This window comes from Mytilus trossulus, chromosome 2, assembly GCF_036588685.1.
Source record: "Mytilus trossulus isolate FHL-02 chromosome 2, PNRI_Mtr1.1.1.hap1, whole genome shotgun sequence".
NCBI classification, from domain to species: Eukaryota; Metazoa; Mollusca; class Bivalvia; order Mytilida; family Mytilidae; genus Mytilus; species Mytilus trossulus.
This window is the reverse complement of record NC_086374.1, coordinates 11,689,464-11,714,171: the sequence shown is the minus strand read 5'-3', so window position 1 is coordinate 11,714,171 and position 24,708 is coordinate 11,689,464. Positions and strand designations below refer to the sequence as shown.

General features: G+C 31.6%; 2 protein-coding genes across 6 annotated transcripts in view; one reads left to right on the top strand and one right to left on the bottom strand.

Moving 5' to 3' along the window:
• LOC134706493 (uncharacterized) overlaps positions 1–16,307 on the bottom strand; it is a 46,864-nt gene extending 30,557 nt beyond the window's left edge. The window contains exon 1 of the mRNA XM_063565477.1: positions 15,778–16,307. Coding sequence (XP_063421547.1) covers positions 15,778–15,818 — 41 coding nt within the window. The 5' untranslated portion in view covers positions 15,819–16,307. The remainder of the gene's footprint in view (positions 1–15,777) is intronic.
• A 5,107-nt stretch (positions 16,308–21,414) lies between these two features.
• Positions 21,415–24,708, top strand: part of LOC134706491 (ATP-binding cassette sub-family B member 6-like) — a 29,449-nt gene continuing 26,155 nt past the window's right edge. Inside the window, exons 1-2 of one of the 5 annotated variants that reach the window (XM_063565470.1) lie at positions 21,415–21,571; positions 23,054–23,276. In XM_063565470.1, the coding sequence (XP_063421540.1) occupies positions 23,070–23,276 (207 nt within the window). In that variant the 5' untranslated portion in view covers positions 21,415–21,571; positions 23,054–23,069. The remainder of the gene's footprint in view (positions 21,572–23,053; positions 23,277–24,708) is intronic. The other 4 variants (XM_063565468.1, XM_063565469.1, XM_063565471.1 and 1 more) reach the window with 4 other exon arrangements.

Below are 24,708 nucleotides of genomic sequence, written 5' to 3'. Positions count from 1 at the left end.
GCGAGAAACTCCCACACCTGTAGGCGTCCTTCAGCTGGCCCCTTAAAAAATATGTATACTAGTACAGTGATAATGGACGTCATACTAAACTCCAAATTATACACAAGAAACTAAAATTTAAAATCATACAAGACTAACAAAGGCCAAAGGTAGAGTGTCGCTTTTCTACAGTTGAACATAGAACAGTTTAATGCTGAATAAAGGAGAGAACTTTTTTTCTCAGAAAACATAGGTAAACATTCAAACAATTTATCCACTCTGAACTGTGTCCACACTTGTTTCCCTAGTAAAACTTGACATGTTTTCTTTAATAAGTCTATAGACGGCTGCTTGAAGACGTAATATGCAGGTTGAAAAAACATAAATAGTTAAAACGGCTTAAACAGACAAATATATGTAACATTAAAGCAACATTAGGTAATATGACTCTAGATAGGCATTTCATTTGCATGCCAGGTTATTTCTATACCAGCTTTTATATACTGTGTATTAAACTACAATAACAGGCCCTAGATACCTTGGAATCGAAAGTGGATAATGGCAAAATCTAACGATTTGTTAGACTACATACAATCAAAGTATGTTTTATTGTGCAGTAGCATAAAAAAATTGACACGAATATTCACCATTCCAATTTTAAGGAAACATTTCAATAATTGGTCTTGCACTGATCTACCAACAGACATAAAACAACATAGATTCAAAGACGTTGAATTAACGAGAGATAAATCGTACTTAAGAAAAATGAGAACCCACTCAAATCACAAATGAACATTATATATCTTAAATTGATGCTATAAAGGTTTCTTAATTTTTGTTACGTTCGAAAGATGTGTTTTTCAATACTGCAGTAACCAATCGGCATTGTAATGAGAAACAAACGTGTTTCTCTTCTTCTCGACTTGTTCATGCATTTACCTGTTTACATTAGCTTCTAAAGACGAATGAAAAGCAGCTATACAGATATTTGTATCTCACTTAATAAGTCAAAGCTTGGTAACTATGTTACGTTGAACGCATTGATCCCATCGATCAGGAAATAAATAGATAAAATATATATACAATTAAGTCTGTCTTATATCATAACTTACATCTTTAATTGACAATGAGGGTCGGTTAAAAACAAATCTGTTGATTTTTACTGGTTTTTATATGTTCAGCAATGTTAAATGACGTGTATTGTATCAGATCATATAAATACCCCGAAAAATACCAAGGGTTTAGACTCAAAGAAAACAAGTACCCCAGTATTTTTGTTGAATACTAGTAGGTGCAATTTTGGTACTCGGTGCAATTTGGGTACTGTGACGTTATATACCTTCCAAATATCGTGGTTTATGTGAAACCATGCCCCCTTTTATACTCAGTGACGTGAGTGACAGACATACTATATCATACATTGTGTTTCTCTTAAATTTAGCTACATACTGTCCAGTTCATTACGAATGAAACGGATTGGTTGAGTTGACAGCAAATAAGATTTGATTGTACTTAATATTTTGTTAATGTATGACACGTTAAACTCGATGGTCATTTTTATGGAAAAGTGTTTGTTTTTTGTAACAGATATGAAAAATGACTGAATGATACTCAGCTACATCATGAAGGAATAGACCAATATGGCATATTTAAATGTGTCGAACTGTTATCAATTTAATGATGACTCGGACATAGGAAAGACTTGTTAAAAGAAACAGTAAGCATTTATTCTTTACTATTTATATAATACTAAATACAACAGAACATTTTTATTCAATATTTACATCGATTCTGACAAAAAAGAAGCATAATCAACGAAAAACAAGACAATTACTATGTACACATTATGCACTCTAATGTTGTTCTTTGCATCAACAGATCAAACATCTTATGCGCGTATATATTCGGGTCCATATATTCGACAACATGGTGACATAACAGATAACTATCATGAATAATAAATGTTAAATCTTTAAATGTCTATCGATTTAACAAATGTTGTGATATTACGCCAGACAATAAGTTGAACAATTCTTTGGCCTGTGTTGGAGTTTCAATGACATCGAATTCTCCGATATCTAAAAACGTGAGAGTATTTATTAATTGTCTAAATTCTTCTTTAGTGCCTCTAGGTAGAACAGTATCCGTGTATATGTTACAGTAAATAGGTGAAATTAGGAATTACACGTAATTACTAAACATTTCAGTAAATACCTGTAATTACTAGCCAATTCAGTAATTACATGTATTTACTAGTTGGTTCAGTGATTACTGGTATTTACTGATTATTTTTGTAATTTTTACAGCTATTTACTGACTGGATATTTTTGTTTTGAAATTTAAGATATAATCCAAGATACCAAATAAGAAAGTAAAAGGGTAGGTATTTTAGGGCTGACTTAAATAAGGATTAATGAATATAAGGCCCACCTTTAGTGGTTGTGAATTGAAACTGAAAAATTGTTGTTTTAAAAGTATTGAAACTCCCTTAATATCATTTGCAGCACGAAGACAATGATATCAATCCAAAATTGAGATGATATACATTTGTGATAAGTTTATAGGCATCTTTGCCAGCTCTTTTTGATGATAAACATTTGATAATGCCAAATTTGGTTGAATAATCTTGATAATTCTTAAAATCTAATTTTTTTTTATATTACAATCTCCATCAGGCATATTCTGCTTACTTCATTATTTTTTTTGCTTTAATATTTTATATTAATCAATTAAATCAAAATCAATCATATAATGACCTTTTTAACTTATTTTTAATTTACAATACACTATGTTTGAAAATTACATTGTAATTGTTCTGCTCATTTTGGACACCATGATTGGCAAATAACATATTTGTTGTTTGTTGTTGTTGCATATAAACTTGCCCAATGACATAAGTCAACTTCCTTTTACAAAATAGTTTTATTTACGACTTCTTTTGTCAGACAGTTGTGATAAAGCTGACATTCTTCACTAACAAATTTATACAGATTGAGGGTTTTAAAGTCACATTTCATATTTTTGTGTTTCTCTTTTTTATGAGTTTTTCAAGACCTCCAAACTCCAGCTTATATAACCGCAACAAAATTTTATTATGTTTTTTTATCTGTATAGGAATGATCTTTTGTGGATTGAATAAGCCATTCCTTTTGATTTTCTGTCAATGTTGTCATTATGTTTCTTTTTGTCGAGCCTGCGACCTTTGTCGCAAAAGGGAAAAACAGCAAACCATTCTGTCGTCAGCATCATTCACAAGTATTCACTATGTGGTTCAAGGTCTTTAAATTTTGATAACTTTCTTACATTGTCCTGGATTTCTATCAAACGTGAACAGAAGCTTGACTTTAACTATGAGATTATGTTCAAGAAGTACATTTTGTGAAAATAAAATCAAAGTTTTCCGTATTTTACTTATAATGGAATTATATGCCAGTTAACTGATTACATTCGCATTTTGGTTCAAGTTTTTCAAATTTTGATAACTTACTCCGAATATCCTAAATTTCTACCAAACGTGGAGAGAAGCTAGTTTATGATCATAATATCCAGAAGTAAAGTTTGTAAAACAAATCCTTTTTCGTATATTCCTTCTAAATGGACTTCGTTTTTTCCCCCAGTTAACATTACTTCTCTGCGGTTAATTTTTTTTTAACATTTATTACATTTCATAAACCATCCTCGATTTTAACCAAATCTGGACAGAAGGTTCTTACAGCACTAGTCAAAAGATTTGATATTTTTTTCCCCATTTTTGTTGAGCCTGCGACTTACAGCTATAGTAGACGAGATACTGGGTTCTGCGAAACCCTTACAATTCTAAATCTGAATACATTGGTAACCTATCTCCAGCTAGGGGTTGAATTGAAGGCCACATGAATACGTATTCAATGAGGTCCAAGTATTCACTTGCAAATGAAAAAATCATCAACCATGTTTCTCTGCTTATTTTAGTAAAATAGAACCAGATTGACTGCTAAAAGTGAATTATAATTTCACTATATAATTTTCATTAATGATTTAACAAACTTAGCCTAACCGTGTGTTGTGAAGCTCTCACGCCTAGGCAGCGAAGTACATTCCATAAAGATCGATAACCTATATTGGTATATCCTGCATTTCTTAACTGTAAAATTTTTGTAACAATATCAGCAATAGCACTTTCAACTCCTCTTTTTTGCAATCTCAAACGTTTTTTAATTCTATAAAATGATCTTTCGCTCAGCATTATATGATGTATGTTTAGTAAAAACCCGAGTACTTCTTTTGTTGTAAATGAAAAACTTGTATAGTATACAACTAGTTCGTCTAATGATGCATCTATGTCTGGATATGGAATAGCACTGGCCTTGCAGAACAGGAGAAGAGCAAGTACCATCTGAAACATAAAAGTGTACAACTTAGAACATTAGACTGTTATTTTATTGCATTTGTTCCACTGAAATGGTCTTATCCGATGTATAATAAACTTTGGGAAGATGTTCAGATAGCTTTAAAGATTGGATCAAAATGAATGTATGCAAAGATATTTATCAGTAGATAACTGTATTATACTTTAAGCTGCGACGGCAGCAATTCGCGATTGGATAGTCGCAAATAAACTTTACTGGCAACGCGTTGGCAGAGCCAGTAAACGGGTATTTGCGATCTTCAAATCACCAATTGATGCCGTGGAGCTTAAAATAAATATTGTTATCTTCATTCTTATGAAACTGAGAGAAAACTCAAATCATAAATTTAAAATCTGCCATGTATCGTATGCGCTTGTGTGTACATTATCATAACATCGATTGTCAATTGATGCCATGAAAATTAATGACGTTATCCAATCAAATAGAACTAAAATACTGAACTCCGATGAAAATTCAAGACGGAAAGTCCCTTATCAAATGGCAAAATCAAATGACAAAACACATCAAACGGATGGACGACTGCCATATTCCTGACTTGGTACAGGCATTTTCAAATGAATAAAATGTAGGATTGAACCTGGTTTTATAGCGCTAAACCTCTCACTTGTATGACAGTCGTATCAAATTCCATTATATATAAAACGATGTACATGTATGAACAAAACAGGCATAATAGGTCAAATAGTCACAATATGGGTATAGCAGTCATACTTGTGTCACAATCTCAAAACAAGCAAATATTTAACAAAAAGTCACCTATCAAATTAAAAACCCGCAAAGGGTTGCTAGCGGACTCATACGTGCTTTCTTGAAACTGTTTTTTTTTTTATTCAATGCCAATTTTATAAGTCTTATTTTGAGGTTAATGTTGGAGTATGTAAATGAATGTTGAAATATGCAAATGACTTAAGGTTAATTTTGTTCTACCAAACAGATCATATTGAAATTCTATCACGATGTTAATGTTGATTAAAGAAAGGTTTGTGTGGAAAATTTGGACTGTACTTTCAACCGTTTCTAAATCACAGTAACCTTGTTGACCAGACTTACATCCGCCCCTTTTTATTTTTGCTTATTTCTAACTTCCTCTGTGATAGTTTTTTTTACATAAAAGTAATAATTAAAAACATTTTAAATAAAACCATGCGAAGTCATGAGCAATACAAATCTATTTCAAATAATTCATGCTCTTAGTTGTTCAAATGTAAAGAAACTATATTTTTGCTCATTTTGATATGCATGCAAAGGTGTAAAAACTAAAGTTGATTATTTTCCTTTCTTTCTTTCAGGCTGAATCAGAACTAAACAATTTTTTTAATCTTTTTCCCTTGGGATCAGAAAGCACTACTCAAAATTATTATTTGATGACACTTGTAAAATTGTATATGATTTGATATGGTTAACCATATATGCCTGTTATAAACATGTCGGGAACTCTAGATTTTCTGACGTGAGAATATTTTACATAGTAAAAATGTAGTAACTTCCAAGAACAGAAGGCTGATATGGCCATAAAATACTGACCAATCGACTCAATGAACTACAATGCATTGTAGGCTATTTCGAGTTTACTATGACTCGGAAACACGTGGAATTAGTAGGAAAACTGTCAACTATTATAGTTTCTGGGACTCTCATAATAGATGGTGTTGTTCTGTGAATATGTCTAATGTAAAATACATAACATAATATTCAATTTGCATGTTCAGATTAAAATAAGTATTGTTGACTGACTTCACGATTCTATTTTCCTTTTCGCCTTGTAAAAGTAGTTGAACTGTTTTTTATACGCCTGTCAAAATTTTGTCGGACCTATTATGGTATATAATTGTCGTTTGTCCGTCCATTTTGTTCAGTTGTTTAGGTTGATCTTGCAGTTGCGAATAAGAAATGAATACCCTTTGATAAGGGATGGCAAAGTCCATGTTTTGCTATGGAAAACCCAAAAAATATAAATTTCAATCAATATATGAAATAAAAGGTGCACAGAGGCATTATATTTTAAAGAATTTGTGAAAGTTTTATTAAATTTTGTATAATGACAAGGATGATCTCGGAGTTGCAGATAAAAGATTGGTACCTCCTGCATGGCTACCATAACGGACGGAAAGACTATATATATACTATATATCCCCACGTTTCAAGTGGGTGGTATAAAAAGAACAAACAGTAGCTATTATGTTGATAACACGAAATATTTACTTACCAAAAGCATTGTTCAGAATGAGGGGTAGCTTTCTTTGAATGTAGGTCCACTTAGTCTTCTCTAGTCAAATTAAGAAATTATTAAACAAATGATTCATACGGGAGAAAATGGTCTGGTTGATCGGGTGTTGATCATAACGAAAATGGCCGTTGAATGGCTGCTCACGCTACATATGTAAATTGAAATGTGATATCGCAATAATTATGATGCCTTAGCTTTAACTTCCGAAATTTAAAGCGAAAAAAATCGTAAATCGCGTTAATTAAGTGGTACTGTTTTTACACAATAAAATCATCGCAATAACAAAGACGTCTTGTTGTTAGGTATAACTAAATATTGCCATAAATAAGGCGACGTGTGGTATTAAATAGCAAATATTGCGATAATTAAGTCTTCTTAGTGTTAAATTTAACAAAGCATTGCGCTAAATAAAGTGCCTTGGTGTTACATACAGCGAATTATTGCGATAAATAAGGCGTCATTTTGCAATATACAAAACATTATCGCAATAATTATCAAATATGGTTTAGTTATAAACAATTACACAAGGCAGCTCCAGGCTTCCGTAAGTACTTATATTCAATTAATTCGTTGTTTATATTATACTTGTATACAATTATTTTGTGTTTTATATTGAACTTATATACAATTATATTGTTGTATATATTGTACTAATATACGAATGTTTTTTTTAATTTATATTGCACTTATAAATAACTACGTCGGTATTTATATTATGCTTATAAACATTTTTTTTTTTATTGATATTGAACTTATATACAATTACGTCGTTGTTTGTACTTTACTTATATGCAATATCTTCGTTGTTTATATTGTACCTATATACAATTATATTGTTGTATTTATTGTACTAATATACGAATGCCTTTTATTTATATTGCACTTATAAATAATTACGTCGGTATTTATATTATGCTTATAAGCAATTTCTTTTTTATTTATATTGAACTTATATACAATTTCGTCGTTGTTTGTATTTTACTTATATGCAATATCTTCGTTGTTTATATTCATATTGTACTTATTTTAAACAATCAATTCGGTGTTTATGTTGAACTTATATACAATTAATTCGTTGTTTATATTGAACTTATATACAATTACTTTATTATTTGTATTGTACTTATATGCAATAACTTCGTTGTTTAAATTGTACGTATATGCAATTACTTTGTTGTTTACATGGTACTTGTAAACAATTCCTTCGTTGTTTACATTGTACTTATATACACTTACGTCGTTGTTTATATTGTACGTGTATACAACTATTATTTTTGTTTATTTTGTACTAATATACAATTACTGTCTTTTTATATTGTTCTTATAGGCAGTTACCCCTTCGTTGTAAAAATTGTACTTATAAACAATTACTTCGTTGCTTAGATTGTACTTGTATACACTTAAATATTAAATCGTTGTTTACATTGTACTTATATATACTTAATTCGTTATTTATAATTTACTTGCTTTTATATTTGTATTGTACTGCGTTATTTATATTGTAGTTTTATACAATTACGACGTTGTTAATATTGTACTTAAAATAATAACGGCGTGGTTTATTTTATACTTAATATATAGAATTGCTTAGTTGTTTTAATTACTTAGTTGTTTATATTGTAAATATATATTAAATTACGTGTATGCCTCAATATTATCCGAATATTTCATACAAATACTTATGTTTTATAAGCTTTTCTAAATTCTTGAGTTATCATTCCCACTTTGTATTTGTACAAAGCCTATATACATTAATCTTCCACTGTTGTTAAACTTAATGGAAAACTCTCCCTTAATCATTTGAAGCACATGTAATTTGACTTTGCATCTGTTTTCTATAATAAACGAGTTAATATCCTGGTGTAATTAATATCAACTCAATCATTCAGTCTACAGTCGCGTTGCTCTCTATGACATCATTAATTATTTTATTCACTGATTTTATAAGAATTGAAAGAATGCAATTTTACTGATAAAAAATATTATATGAGAGGTTAAATATCATTTAAACAAACGGTGCTTTACAACTCACCCAATAAAACAAAATGCAGACAACAACAATTTTGTATAATTCATTATCTTACAGTAGTTTTATTTGAGAAAGCTTGTATGCAGACGACTTCATAGTTTCTTAGTAATTTCTTAATTTGCCAACAGGGTATTTAATTAAGAAAAAAATGTTGTGAATCATGATGGTGTCTTGTGGAGAGTTGTCTCATTGGCAATCATACCACAACTTCCTAGTTTTATAGTATCGATCAAGTATTGGTTTATTAATCAATTAAAAAGTAAAATCACAAAAATACTGAACTTAGATGAAAATCAATTCGGAAAGTCCTTAATCACATGGCAAAATCAAATAACAAAACGCATCAAAAACGAATGGACAAGAACTGTCATATCCCTGACTTGGTACAGGCATTTTCAAATGTAGAAAATGGTGGATTAAACCTGATTTTATGGCATTTTTAAAAATAACATTATATTTTGTAGGACCGAAGCTCTTTTCTGGATTTGCCTTCATCGGAAACGCTCAAACTAAAACATTTGAAAACCAAAGATATAAACATATATACGGAGACATATTTGAATATTCTTAACGTACATTGTGTTCCTTATTGCAAAATAGCAAGGCATTATCGTATGGTGAATTATCAGGTTTTTGTTATCTATCATATTTCCATGTCGAACATATCAACGTAAGTTGAAAGCATAGCAAAAACTATTAAGCTATAGAAGTGACTTTTTTATATAACAAATATAAGCAACAACTATTTAGACATTTTTTATATATATATATATATATACAGTATAGTTAACATAGGAGCTGTTTTGTTTTACATCTTATATATATAAGCTTCATTTCTATTCAAATGATTGTTCTATCAAGTATAAATGTAGGTGAAATATGTGCATGATCTTATTTTGTATCTTTCATATCTAATTTTACAAAACATCGTCTGACCTTTAACGGAATTGTTTACCTTTTTTGTCTGTGAGGTAGGAAAGTTCTTGGTCTCGTGTGTTCTTGTTTTCTTTCAGAACACGTTTGTCAAGGTAATCAGCATCACACGTTTTGTATTATATATAAAGGCAACAGTAGTATACTGCTGTTCAAAACTCACAAATCCATGGACAAAAAACAAAATCGGGGTAACAAACTAAAACCGAGGGAAACGCATTAAATATAAGAGAAGAACTCTTTATATAGCTGTATAACTATCACGGCAACCAATGAACAACAGGCTCTTGACTTTTCTGATTAAGTTGCATTTACACATCCCTAAGAATTAGATATTAAAGAAACAGAAGACACAGCTTCACCTGCCTCATTATTAGACTGTTTTTTTTCATACAGCAGTTATCTTAGTACCAGAATCTATGACAAATGAGACAATTTTGATAGTTGTCACTGACTCAGACGTACTTATATGAGCATCACTGAAGAGACATATATTGTCAAAATGCGCATCTGGTGCAAGAAAATCGGTACCGTTAATTTTGTTATAAAGATAATTATTTTCTGTGACTGTATCTTACATTAATTTGTAGGACCCTTTTACTATAGATAATTGAGCTGATCTGTAACAATAACATCTCCATGCCTTATATATCATGTACTGTAGTACATCGCTAGATTAAAACTGACGAGGAAAGGTAACACACGGCCACTGAAAGCTTTATTTTTGTAGAGCCCAGGTGGTCGTGTGGTCTAGCGGGACGGCTGCAGTTCAGGCGATTTGGTGTCACGATATCACAGTAGAATGGGTTCGAATCCCGTCGAGGGAAGAACAACAAATTTACAGATCTAACATTGTTGGGTTGATGTTTAGACGAGTTGTATATACATGTTCCAGATCATATGAGTATTTGGACCATACGCGTATAGTCATGACCATATGGGTATATACTCATATGGTCGGGGTAATTAACACTCTGTTACAGTTTACTTTGATTACTTCTAAACTTTTCATATGGTATGACCGTTCATTAAAAAGACGTTATCATATAGGTAATTTTATTATTATATTATAGTAAAAAGATTAGCTCAATAAAAAAAAGTTTCACAAAGTTAATTTTACTTACTTGTCAAAACTATAATAAACACATTTATACCGATAGTCACTACCGATGGTCATTACCAATTTGTTATTACGAGTGAATTTATATATCACGGTCGACTTAAACAAATAAATACCAAAAATTTCTTAAGAACTGTTACACAATAAAGTAACATAGTTTATACAAGGTGTCTTGTGAATATGGTGTATAGCGGTCATTTTACGATATTTAAGATCTAGAGCTTCTTAAAAACACCGTAGACATATCGGAATGACCCAAGACCTCGGTATCACTGTACGCAGCTGCAAAAAGGCTAGCTTTTCACTCGCAAACAAAAGGTGTAAATGAAAAGGATCGTGCACAACCAAGACTTGCAAATGCAAAAAGCTATGATACCGTGTGGAAGTAAATGTCACCCAAGCCTACATGCAAGGATGTAATTAGCGATGAAAACTAATTATGGCATCAATATTTAATCTTTACGGACTATATGAGTATACGCATATAGCCATGACCATACGCGTATGGTCCAAATACTCATATGGTCCGGAACATACATAATGTACACAGCCATGTATCACCATCATTGATGTAGATCCGATGGATAAATCTGTTGTAGAGTTGGCACTGACTCAGACGTACTTATATTTATATTTATATTCAGCAGATAATAACAATGTTCAAGCCATGTCATTTTCCATTTGTAAATGGCAATTAAAATATTTCATATATATAATCATTTCAAAAATAGAATTTGAATGGACCAATAGTTTAAAAAATATTTTCCATAAATAACAATGCTTAAAGAAGGTCGAGCAATTTTAATTATATTTTTTTGTCAACAATATATTCTAAAGACGAATGAGTTCACTGGTCCAACTAATCGATATTACCAAATATATTACAGTATAGCAATTAATGTTATTTATCTAAGGATTTCTCCCTGCATTAAAGATATATTGGTAACCTTCGACTGTTGTCTGCTCTAAGATCTGGTTATTGTCTCTATGACACATTTCCCATTTTCACCACCTCAGGCACTTGTTTTTATCCGTAGAAAGGTCGACTATGATATCCATATAAATAGAAGAAATGGCTAACGAATTTTTTTTTAGGTCAAGACAGTCTCCGCTTCGGACGCTTTTTCTACCCTTCAACTTAATGCTAATAATCCCTACCTCATAATCCCCACAGTGATCCTGATGAGAATCTTTTTTTCTTTTGTTTCACATTGTTGATTGCTAATGAGAATCTTTTTTTCTTTTGTTATACATTGTTGATTGCTGATGATGATCTTTTTTTATTTGTTTTTCATTGGCATTGGCTTGAGATATAAGAGAGATACAATGTATGCTAAACATTTATTACATAATAAATAAATAATAAATTAACAATCAATAACAATGGGTATGCAGTCTACTTTGCAAGTGGTGCAGTATGCCTGGTATTTGCCCTTGCAACTGGGTAGGCACCATTTGAAGTCAGCTTTCCAGGCATTGTTGAACTTTGTCAAATAATTCTGATGTTTTGAACCTGGTGTCTTTGAAGACGGAGATAATTGTCGTTTTGGCATTTTGAACACATACTGGTGTACAAAATAATCATTTTGTTTATATAATTTTTCAGTCAGCTTGTGTAGCAAACAGGTCACATTGAGCTGAAACCATTCCTTTTTCCAGTATTTTCATTTACAATAAATGTTTTTCTCGGCATCAAAACACTTCCGATAAATGTTTAGACAACAACATTCCATTTTCTATCAATGCCGGTATTTATCAGTATCTAATCATCCTTGGCGTGTGCCATAAACAGAAGCCACATAGAGTATTAGATAATCCAACACCTTTTGATTGTTCAATCAAACTATTATCACTTGTAAATTAGCCTTTAGCAAGGATTAAAATCTCCACATGTTGCGTAATCAGGTTACACCGGATTCGTTCGATAAACCTCGGGTTTTTACGACTTAAAAATCTCGGGTTTTTACGATCTCAATGAAAAATATTGTAAACAAAATAGTAAAAATGGCGACTGAATATTCATTCATGAAATTTTTTCTGCACGGGAGTTTTTCCTCTTCGACGGGAGGACGGGAGGACGGGAGGGGACCCCTGAAAACGGGAGTTTTGTTCTCCCGTCGGGATGTTCACATGTATGTATGTATCATCAGAATTCTCCCAATTTAAAAGTTACGTAAATTTCGTCTTCTATGTAGTTTGAAATTGCCGCCAACTTATATCAGCTGATTAATAGACTACTGACGTATGTAATACATATCGATGACCAACAATATTCCTACGACTTTTGCCATATATGAAATATAAACAACTCATCTTTATAGATTTTCGGCGATCAAATATTTCATACAATTGATCTTTGACATCTTAGCCAACAGCACAGGTGATAATAAACTATAGAAGGATTTCTATCGAGCACTACTTCCTATGTGCAACTTCAAAACTTTTGGGAAAATCGGCGACCAGTTAACGTTTTTATGGTAATATTTTTTTTATATTCCAGAATAAAAAGTATGAAAAAAGTGCCCAATTAGTTATAAATAACTTGATAGCCAGCCACATAATAAAAGTGGCACATATTTCAGCATTTATTGGGTAGAACATAAATCTAGGGTGCTCGCATAAAGCAGCTTAACTGCTTAATAATACAAGACTAACAAAGGCCAGAGGCTCCTGACTTGGGACAGGCGCAACAATGCGGTGGGGTTAAACATCTTTGTGAGATCTCAACCCTCCCTCTATACCTCTAACCAATGTAGAAAAGTAAACGCATAACAATACGCACATTAAAATTCAGTTCAAGAGAAGTCCGAGTCTGATGTCAGAAAATGTAACCAAAAAAAATAAACAAAATGACAATATTACATAAATAACAACAGACTACTAGCAGTTAACTGACATGCCAGCTCCAGACTTCAATTGAACTGATTGAAAGATTATGATTTCATCATATGAACATCAGGCACAATCCTTCCCGTTATGGGTTTAGTATCATACCATCATAACATATATGAGAAGAACTGTTTTTAGAATAAATGTGTTTAGTTCCGACGCAAAGACCTTATCAGTGACTCAATATTAACGCCAAAATATGCAATCTTTAATGACTTGACAACAGTATCGTAATTATATCCCTTCTTAATAAGTCTATTTAAAGGTTTTGTAAGTTTCTGAGGTGAATACTGACACCTTTGTGCTTTATAAAGAATATTTCCATAAAAAATTGGATGTGAAATACCTGAACGTATAAGAAGTCTGCATGTTGAGCTATATTTACGAATGATGTCTTTATACCGATGATAAAATTTAGTAAATGTTTTGACTAGTTTGTGATATCGAAAACCCTGGTGTAATAATTTTTCAGTAATACATAAATTTCTCTCGTTAAAATCTAAAACATTGTTACATACACGAGCGAATCGTACAAGTTGAGATATATAAACACCGTAAGATGGTGACAAGGGAACGTCACCATCTAAAAACGGATAATTAACGATAGGAAATGAAAAATCATCCCTTTTATCATAAATTTTAGTATTCAACTTTCCGTTAGTGATATAGATATCAAGATCGAGGAAAGGGCAGTGGTCATTGTTAGTATTAGCTTTATTTAAAGTAAGTTCAGCAGGATAAATTTCATTAATATACATACTGAAGTCGTCATTATTGAGAGCCATAATATCATCCAAATATCTAAAAGTATTATTAAATTTGTTTATCAGATGTTGTTTTGATGGGTCTTTGCTTATTTTTGTCATAAATTGTAACTCATAACAATACAAAAAGAGGTCCGCAATAAGTGGTGCACAGTTAGTCTCCATTGGAATTCCGATAATCTGACGATATACGGAATCCCCAAAGCGAACAAAAATGTTATCTAGTAAAAATTCAAGGGCATATATATTATCAAAGCATGTCCAATTAACATAGTTTTTTTGTTTATTGCTACTAAAAAATGACCTAAAAGAGTTTGAACATATATATTCACATTCTGATTTTTTGAATGCCCATTTAATTAGGTGTGTGATTTTTTTCTTAATGAGAATGTGAGGCAATGTGGTATACAGGGTAGAAAAATCAAAACTTTGAACAGATTCAAAATCACCAATATAAGCATGCAATTTATCAAGTTCTTCCAACGAGTTCTTGACACTCCAAAAGTAATTTATTCCACTACTTTCGAAGGCCTTATTTGAACAATTTATTATAAGGTTTTTAATTGAACCAAGTGTGCTGGTAAGAAGAATAGACAATTTAGTAGTTGAACAATGGCTTGAAGACGAAATAAATCTATATTTGTAAGGGGTTTTGTGTAGCTTCGGAAGCCAATACATAGCTGGGACTTTCATTGTATTTGGCTTTGCTTGTAAAGCGGTGGCTAAAAGTTTATGTTTGTTACAGATTTCGGTTTCTGAAAATGGAGTCAGTTGGAATGTTGGTGAATTGGTGATTTCCCTTTTCAGAACCTCAATGTAAAATTTACATCAAACAATAATATATATAAACTATATAAGATTTCTCATAAACTATAGAACGATATATCTTATAAACTTTATAAGATATTTTATTAAGTTTATGAGATATCCTGAAGTTAGAATAAAAAACAAAACGGCTTGCCATTAATAACAGTCGTTAAAGTTAGCAAGAAATGTTTACCGACGACGGAAGATGGACAAAAGAGTTATCAAGAAATAACTTCCGACGACGGACGATGGACATAACGTGATGACAAAATCTCACCTGACCCTTTATGTTTTGCTTCAACGACCAAAAAAAACCACTGAATTATATAATTCGTAAATCGTCGGCTCGTGGTTAGACAAATGTGTCCGCGTATGGTAATACTGTTGCCGTGTAAACTAGCACTCCAAAATCTGGTTAATCACATTAACCGTTTATTTTAAGTAGAACAGTCATGACTCTTATTGCGCGACAACATCGTATGAGAAGGAGTAATAAAGCAAAAGACATATGGAACAGTATATTTCATTGTCTTTTAAAACAATGGAAAAGGAACTTACCTCGTATGAGAAGAAGAAATAAAGCAAAAGACATATGGAACAGTAAAAAACAATGGACTTACCTAGACAAGGAAATGTCACTGCTCTCACGTCGGTATTCCATGGCAACAGATTTTCTCAAAGAATTATTTTCAATTATTTCTTCTTTTCTTGCAGATCAACTTAGATTTCAGAGTTTCTTTGTTTTTCAAATTCTAAAATAAGCATCTTACACGAACACACATTTACTTGTTCATTCAGTTAGAAATTCCAATCTCATATTTAGACTTTTAAGAATTTGCTGCGAATGGTAAATACATTATACGGACTACAAATCTCCTTTTAGACCGATTTTAAGACCATTCAAAGCATAACACATGCATCGAAACAAATTGTGGTTGCTGGCAAAAAAGTAACGATAGAATACTGTCTTTTCTTGACAAAAACAAACCAATGTCATTTAAAAAAAAAGAACAATATATTACCATCTTCATTAAAAAGCCAAAATAATATAAACTTGATTCTGTCATGAGATTTCAATTTAATTTCCCGACAATGATCACGTATCACAATAATAAAGATACGTGTAAGCTTCAATATAATTCTCTTTAAAGAAGTGGACAAGAGGATGGTGATTTATGAGGTTTTTGGACAGTGAGTATTGATGAAATAAGTCCACTTAAATCAAGTTGCTTCTAAGTAATATTGATATCATATAATAAATCAACTATTATTTGTTAAAATCAATTTCTACATGTTTGGATAAGATACTAGTGGTCATAATATATAAATGTTGGCAATTGACCTGTTTGGAAACAAAGTTTGCAATGTTGGCAATTGACCTGTATGGAAACAAAGTTTGCAATGTCGGCAATTGACTTGTATGGAAACACAGTTTTCAATGTCGGCAATTGACCAGATTGGAAACAAAGTTTTCATGTTTATAAATGTCGGCAATTGATCTGTATGGAATCAAAGTTTTCATTTTTTTTAAATCTCGTTAATTGACCTATATGGAAACAAAGTTTTAATGATTCAGATTTTTTCAGATTCAATAGTTTATTAAAGAGGGGGCAAGGGGTTTAACTGTTATGCTGTTATGGGTCAATTAAATTCTTTGTTATCTGTTATTTTGAAAATATATTTGCTGTTAGCTGTTATTGTCTTATTCTTTGTTAGTTGTTATTGAGCTTTTAGTTTTTTTGTTATCTGTTATTCTGATAATGTATTTTCTGTTAACTGTTGGTTTTTTTTTTTGACAGTCAATATTCGGTATAAATTGGAGATCATTGGACATTGTAGTCTACCACTACTAATATGTTTGTCCCATATTCAGAGAAGGATTGCATTAACATATACCCATCACAGAAGTGAGGTCCAGGACAATTTAAGTATATCTTATGATTATCCTTTCTTACAAACTCCATTTTTTTATGAATGTGTATTTAGAATTATCTTATTTTTTTGTATGAGAATAATGTTCCTTGTTTCCCGTACGAAAATATTAAATTAAAACAATTCTTAATATGACAAAAAGGAAAACATATGGCCAGGGGGCCGGGCCAGGAATATCTGACAAGGATCTCAAGTAGGACTAGGTCCTAACAACCACTTAACCTTTTATAAAATATGATACATATACTCAGCTCTGTGATTCTTTTCAAAGCAGAATCAAATGCATTTTACAATGAAATTTCCAACCATGTACTTGGGTCCGAAGCTGTACATAATTCATTACAAACAATGATTTATTTCATTTCAAGCCATTGTTTTCCTACTAAACTATGTATTCTACTTACTAGTACACTTGGTACAATCAAAAACCTAAGCTGATAAACAATTGTTCAAATAAGGCCTTTGAAAATTGTGGAATAAATTGCTTTTTGAGTGTCAAAATTAGTTCTAAGTACTTAATAAATTGCATGTTTATAATTGGTGCTTTTGATTTTTCTACCCTATATACCACTTTGCCTCATAGTCTTATTAAGAAAAATTCACACACCTCATTAAATGGTCATTTAAAAAAGTCTGAGTACTCAAACTCTTTGAGGTCATTTTTTTATTAGCAACAAAGGGAACTTCAGTCAATATATATAAACAATACACCAACGTTTCATGAGAACTGCTGAAAGTATTTTTGAGTTATTTTTGAAAACAAGAAAATACCACTTTTTTCTAATGAATAAAAACCCTTAACTCAATAACATAAAATCTGAAATAAATAAAAATCGAAAGGGAGTATACAACAATAGATATAAACATGTCCGAAAAGTGTCATGAGTACTGCTGAAAACATTTTTGCGTTAATGTCTGAAAACTGGGGGAAAAAAAACTTTTTAATTGATAAAACCCGTTAACTCGGAAACGTAAAATTTATAAAAATTGAAAGTGACCTCCTGTTAATGAATTGTATATATTATAAACAATTCACCAAAATGCCTTGCTTTGTGAAAGCATTTTTGAGATATTATCAGAAAACTAAAAAAAAAAAAAAAAAAAAAAAATTTATTGAATATAAACCCATTACCCAGGACCTTAAAATCTAAAATTTATAAAAAAAAAAAAAAAAAAAAAAAAGGGAGCTCAAGTCAATAAATGTAAACAATTTCCCAAAGTTTAAAGGAAATTGGTTAAAAAGTTTTTGAGTCAATGTCCGACATGTTGACAACAGACGGACAACAGTATACCATAATACGTTCCGTAAACGAGCGTATAAAATATTATAATATATTGAGTAGTAATTTAAACACATTTTAGATACATAAATTAATACTATAAAAACAACTATAGTCATAGAAAATGGAATGCATTGCAAAGGATTATATATATATATATATATCCGTAATAAGAAATACTGATTTGTCAAAGACCGAATTATTTTAATATTTCATTTACAGTTATCTGTTTTTGTCCATTTTAATTCCTTGTTATCTGTTATGAGCCAAATTAATTTGCTGTTATTGGGACCCCCTTAAGGGGGCAAGGGGTTTAACTGTTTTGCTGTTATGGGGCAATTGAATTCTTTGTTATCTGTTATTTTGAAAATATATTTGCTGTTTAATAGCTGTTATTGTCTTATTCTTTATTAGTTGTTAATGGGCTTTTAATTTTTTTGTTATCTGTTGTTGTGATAATGTATTTGCTGTTAACTGTTATTGAAAATTGGAATGTTAGCAATTTTTTTTGACAGTCAATATTCGGTAAAAATTGAAGATCATTATACATTGGGGTCTACCACTACTAATATGTTTGTCCCGTATTCAGAGAAGGATTCCATTAACATATGTCCATCACAGAAGTGAGGTCCAGGACAATTCAAGTATATCTTACATGATTATCCTTTGTAATAAATTCCATTTTTTTATGAATGTGAATTTGGAATTATCTTATTTTTTTTTATGAGAATAATGTCCCTTGTTTTCCGTACGAACATATTAAATTAAAACAATTCTTAATATGACAAAAAGGAAAACAATACATATGGCCAGAAATGTCTGATAGGGATCTAAAAAGGACTACAGGTCCTAACAACCACTTAACCTTTTATATAATATGGTACATAGACTCAGCTCTGTGATTCTTTTCAAAGCAGAACCAAATGCATTCTACAATGAAAGTTCCAACCATGTACTTGGGTCCGAAGCTGTACATAACTCATTACAAACAAAGATTTATTTCATTTCAAGCCATTGTTTCCCTACTAAACTATGTATTCTACTTACTAGTACATTTGGTACAATCAAAAACCTAAGCTGATAAACAATTGTTCAAATAAAGCCTTTGAAAATTGTGGAATAAACTGCTTTTGGAGTGTCAAAATTCGTTCGATGAACTTGATAAATTACATGCTTATAATTGGCGTTTTTAATTTTTCTACCCTATATACCACTTTGCCTCATAGTCTTATTAAGAAAAATTCACACACCTCATTAAATGGTCATTTAGAAAAAGTCAGAATATTCAAACTCTTTTAGGTCAATTTGATTATTAGCAACAAAGGAAGCTTCAGTCAATATATATAAACAATACACCAACGTTTCATGAGAACTGCTGAAAGCATTTTTAGGTTATTTTTGAAAACTAGAAAATACCACTTTTTTCTAATGAATAAAATTCCTTAACTTAATAACATAAAATCGAAAGTTAATGAAAATCGAAAGTGGGCTTACAACAATAGATATAAACATGTCAGAAAAGTTTCATGAGAACTGCTGAAAACATGTTTGTGGTTATGTCTGAAAACTGGAAAATCCCCACTTTTTAATTGATAAAACCCGTTAACTCGGAAACGTAAAATCTAAAATTTAAAACAAAATGAAAATGACCTCATGTTAATAGATATAAATAATTCACCAAAAATCCTTTCTTTGTGAAAGCATTTTTGAGATATTATCAGAAAACTGAAGAAAAAAACCCCACCAATTTTATTGAATAAAAACCCATTACCCAGAAACCTAAAATCTAAAATTTATTAAAAAAAAAAGGGAGCTCACATCAATAGATATAAACAATTTCCCAAAGTTTAATGCAAATTAGTTAAAGAGTTTTTTAGTTAATGTCCGACATGTTGACAACAGACGGACAACAGTATACCATAATACGTTCCCTAAACGAGCATATCAAAAATATTATAATATATTGAGTAGTAATTTAAACACATTCTAGATACATAAATTAACACTTACAACAAAGTAATAGAAAATGGAATGCATTACAAAGGATTATATCCGTAATAAGAAATACTGATTTGTCAAAGACCGAATTATTTTAGTATTTCATTTACTGTTATCTGTTTTTGTCCATTTTAATTCCTTGTTATCTGTTAGAGCCATATTAATATGATGTTTTGCTGTTATTGGGACCCCTTGCCCCCTCTCATAACTACTACTTAATAAAGGCAATAGAAATATATCACTGTTCGAAGGTCGAAAATCGATTGAGACAAAAACAAATCCGGGTTACAAACTAAAACCGAGGGAACCACTTCAACCTGAAATTACTATAATAGTAATCTCACGGCTTCAACTAAGTATAAGGGGAAGACAACGAAACAACAGAAACACTGAAGTGAACCGTCGAAAAAACAAACGGCAATGCAACACACAGAAACGAACTAGAAGATAACAACTGCCATTTTCCTGACTTGGTACAGGACATTTTAAGAAAAATGTTGGGTTGAACCTGGTTATGTGGCTAATCATATCTCGTACTTTAATTGCAACGGTTAAATATGACACTAAAATGACACCATTACTGACATGACAGGAATACAGTCTCTGAATTAATACAAGACTGGCATCAGGCCAGGGCAGATAAATACACAAATGAACAATACAATAATAAAACATCAATCAGTACACGTCTAACAGATTTAGTGTAAATGCCTTCAATATCAGATCTGACTGAAAGCAAGACATTTTTCTGTGCTAAAATTAAAGTATCATAAAGGTTCAGGACTAATGTATAAATCAATACACATCTTACAAATTTAGTGTAAAGAAATTATAAGCAGTCTCAGAAATGCAAGACATTGTGCATTGCCATATACTAGTATAAGTTATTTATACTAGCATAGGTTGAAGTTCTTCTTCTTCCTGTATCTCCCTCCAGTAATCAGGAGCACATCTATTTTAAAACACGGAATATTATGTAATTTTGCCCGATGTTAATTTATTTTTAATATTATTTTATATTTCATCAGCTGTGTGTTTTAATTAACTTCAAACTTACACTACCGGCAAAGGGCATGACCACACCGATGTAGAAAATTTATACACAGACAGGTTGAAATCCAGAACGTATCCCAGAAGATCATACAACGATTAAATTAGTAAAGACTGGTTTTTGATTATACACAGTAAATATAGTTACATATAAGTAAATTGAGTTTAATATTCCTTATTCCATGTGGGAATATGATGATATTTGGGGTTACACTGATGACTGGACCGAATGAGGATCAAATGAAAAATGCTAATTTCTTTTTCATTTCTCAAAGGATTGATCTCAAATTTGAAATATAATAAGATTTCATCATTTGATATATAGATTTAAGAAAAAAAATGAAAAAAAAATGTAAAGAAACATTTGAAAACGTTACATGACAATCTCTTTTATGACAGGACCAGCATACACCTTATTGCTAATTCCGGCTGACACTGCCGCTTGAACTTTCGGCATCAACAACAATCACTTTTCCTTTGTGGCGTCAATATTTTGTTTTATGACGTCTAAAATTTACGGGAACCTGTGTGATATCCAGTAATGGTGGACAAATAACGATAATGTGTATTATATACCAAATGATGAAATCTAATTATATTTCAAATTTGAGATCAATCCTTTGAGAAATGAAAAAGTAATTAGCGTTTTTCATTTGGTCCTGTCATTTGGTCCAGCCATTAGTGTTACCCCGATATTTGCTGAATTATTGTAGAAACGTAGAAGCTGAGCACAGTAGCTGTCTCATTGAAAAATACAGACTTCTGCTGTAAGACAGTCAATAAATATACCACTTTCAAGTTTGTCATTCACCAGAAAAAAACTTCATCAATCATGTGCGCCTTTATGACTTCAATAACCAGATAGAGGAGATCGCCTGTATCCCTGCACTATAAACATTCATCAAGCATTTAAGTGATTGTCATTGTGCAGGAATTATAAATGTATTTGTTCCGAAGGTTCTTAAATCACAATTCCCTAACGAGAGTAGTGATAATAGTCAATTATGACAATGTAATTTGCCGCATAATTCGTGCAATATAGCATCACAGTTTGTCAACCACTTTCTCAACATGGGAACAGAAGTGACGATGCCCCTACATGTAAATGCACGAATGATGTTCACTAAAACCAAATACATCGAACTCGAAAGTTGTCTAGTGAGTACCTACCACAGTGTTGAACCCCAATCAAACCACACTCTTAAAGACTTGTAATGAGTACAGCTCCTTGTATACAACCAGTACACCTACACTTTTCCAGGTTGTTGTCTCTTTGACATATTCCCTATTTCCATTCTCAATTTTATTAGAACCATATTTATCATGAGTTTTATCGCTTGTACTCAGACCAGAGTTTAAACTAGAATGGGTACTTTTGGGGCCTTGGTTGCTTTGGTAATCAGTTACACAAATCTGCAGGAAATGGCATTGCAACATCTTGAACATGGTAACAGCCATCAACAGAACAGGACCAGTTAAACATTACAGACATATAGATTGATGTCCTGATCTATAATTTTACATTTCATTTCAGGTGACAACAGGGAACCATGATGAAGTACTGTGGTGACCAGTTAAATATTACAGACATATAGATTGATGTCCTGATCTATATTAATTTTACATTTCATTTCAGGTGACAACAGGGAACCATGATGAAGTACTGCGGTGACCAGTTAAACATTACAGACATATGGATTGATGATGGTATTAATCAGTGTTTCTTAGATACTGTGACCTCTGGTTTTCTGTTTGCATTCATATTGATCTTTGGTTGTGTGCAGTGTTCAATGTTCAGAAAATATTCCACACCAATAGATGCAAACACCAGGAAAGGAACATTAGGATTCATATTTCAGGTAATATTCCACACCAATAGATACAAACACTAGGAAAGGAACATTAGGATTCATATTTCAGGTAATATTCAACACCAATAGATACAAACACTAGGAAAGGAACATTAGGATTCACATTTCAGGTACATGTAATATTCCACACCAATAGATGCAAACACCAGGAAAGGAACATTAGGATTCATATTTCAGGTAATATTCCACACCAATAGATACAAACACAAGGAAAGGAACATTAGGATTCATATTTCAGGTAATATTCCACACCAATAGATACAAACACATGGAAAGGAACATTAGGATTCACATTTCAGGTACATGTAATATTCCACACCAATAGATGCAAACACAAGGAAAGGAACATTTGGATTCATATTTCAGGTAATATTCCACACCAATAGATATAAACACTAGGAAAGGAACATTAGGATTCATATTTCAGGTAATATTCCACACCAATAGATACAAACACCAGGAAAGGAACATTAGGATTCATATTTCAGGTAATATTCCACACCAATAGATATAAACACTAGGAAAGGAACATTTGGATTCATATTTCAGGTAATATTCCACACCAATAGATATAAACACTAGGAAAGGAACATTAGGATTCATATTTCAGGTAATATTCCACACCAATAGATGCAAACACAAGGAAAGGAACATTAGGATTCATATTTCAGGTAATATTCCACACCAATAGATGCAAACACAAGGAAAGGAACATTAGGATTCATATTTCAGGTAATATTCCACACCAATAGATATAAACACTAGGAAAGGAACATTAGGATTCATATTTCAGGTAATATTCCACACCAATAGATACAAACACCAGGAAAGGAACATTAGGATTCACATTTCAGGTACATGTAATATTCCACACCAATAGATACAAACACCAGGAAAGGAACATTAGGATTCACATTTCAGGTACATGTAATATTCCACACCAATAGATACAAACACAAGGAAAGGAACATTTGGATTCATATTTCAGGTAATATTCCACACCAATAGATATAAACACTAGGAAAGGAACATTAGGATTCATATTTCAGGTAATATTCAACACCAATAGATACAAACACTAGGAAAGGAACATTAGGATTCACATTTCAGGTACATGTAATATTCCACACCAATAGATACAAACACAAGGAAAGGAACATTAGGATTCACATTTCAGGTACATGTAATATTCCACACCAATAGATACAAACACTAGGAAAGGAACATTAGGATTCACATTTCAGGTACATGTAATATTCCACACCAATAGATGCAAACACAAGGAAAGGAACATTAGGATTCATATTTCAGGTAATATTCCACACCAATAGATATAAACACTAGGAAAGGAACATTAGGATTCACATTTCAGGTAATATTCAACACCAATAGATACAAACACTAGGAAAGGAACATTAGG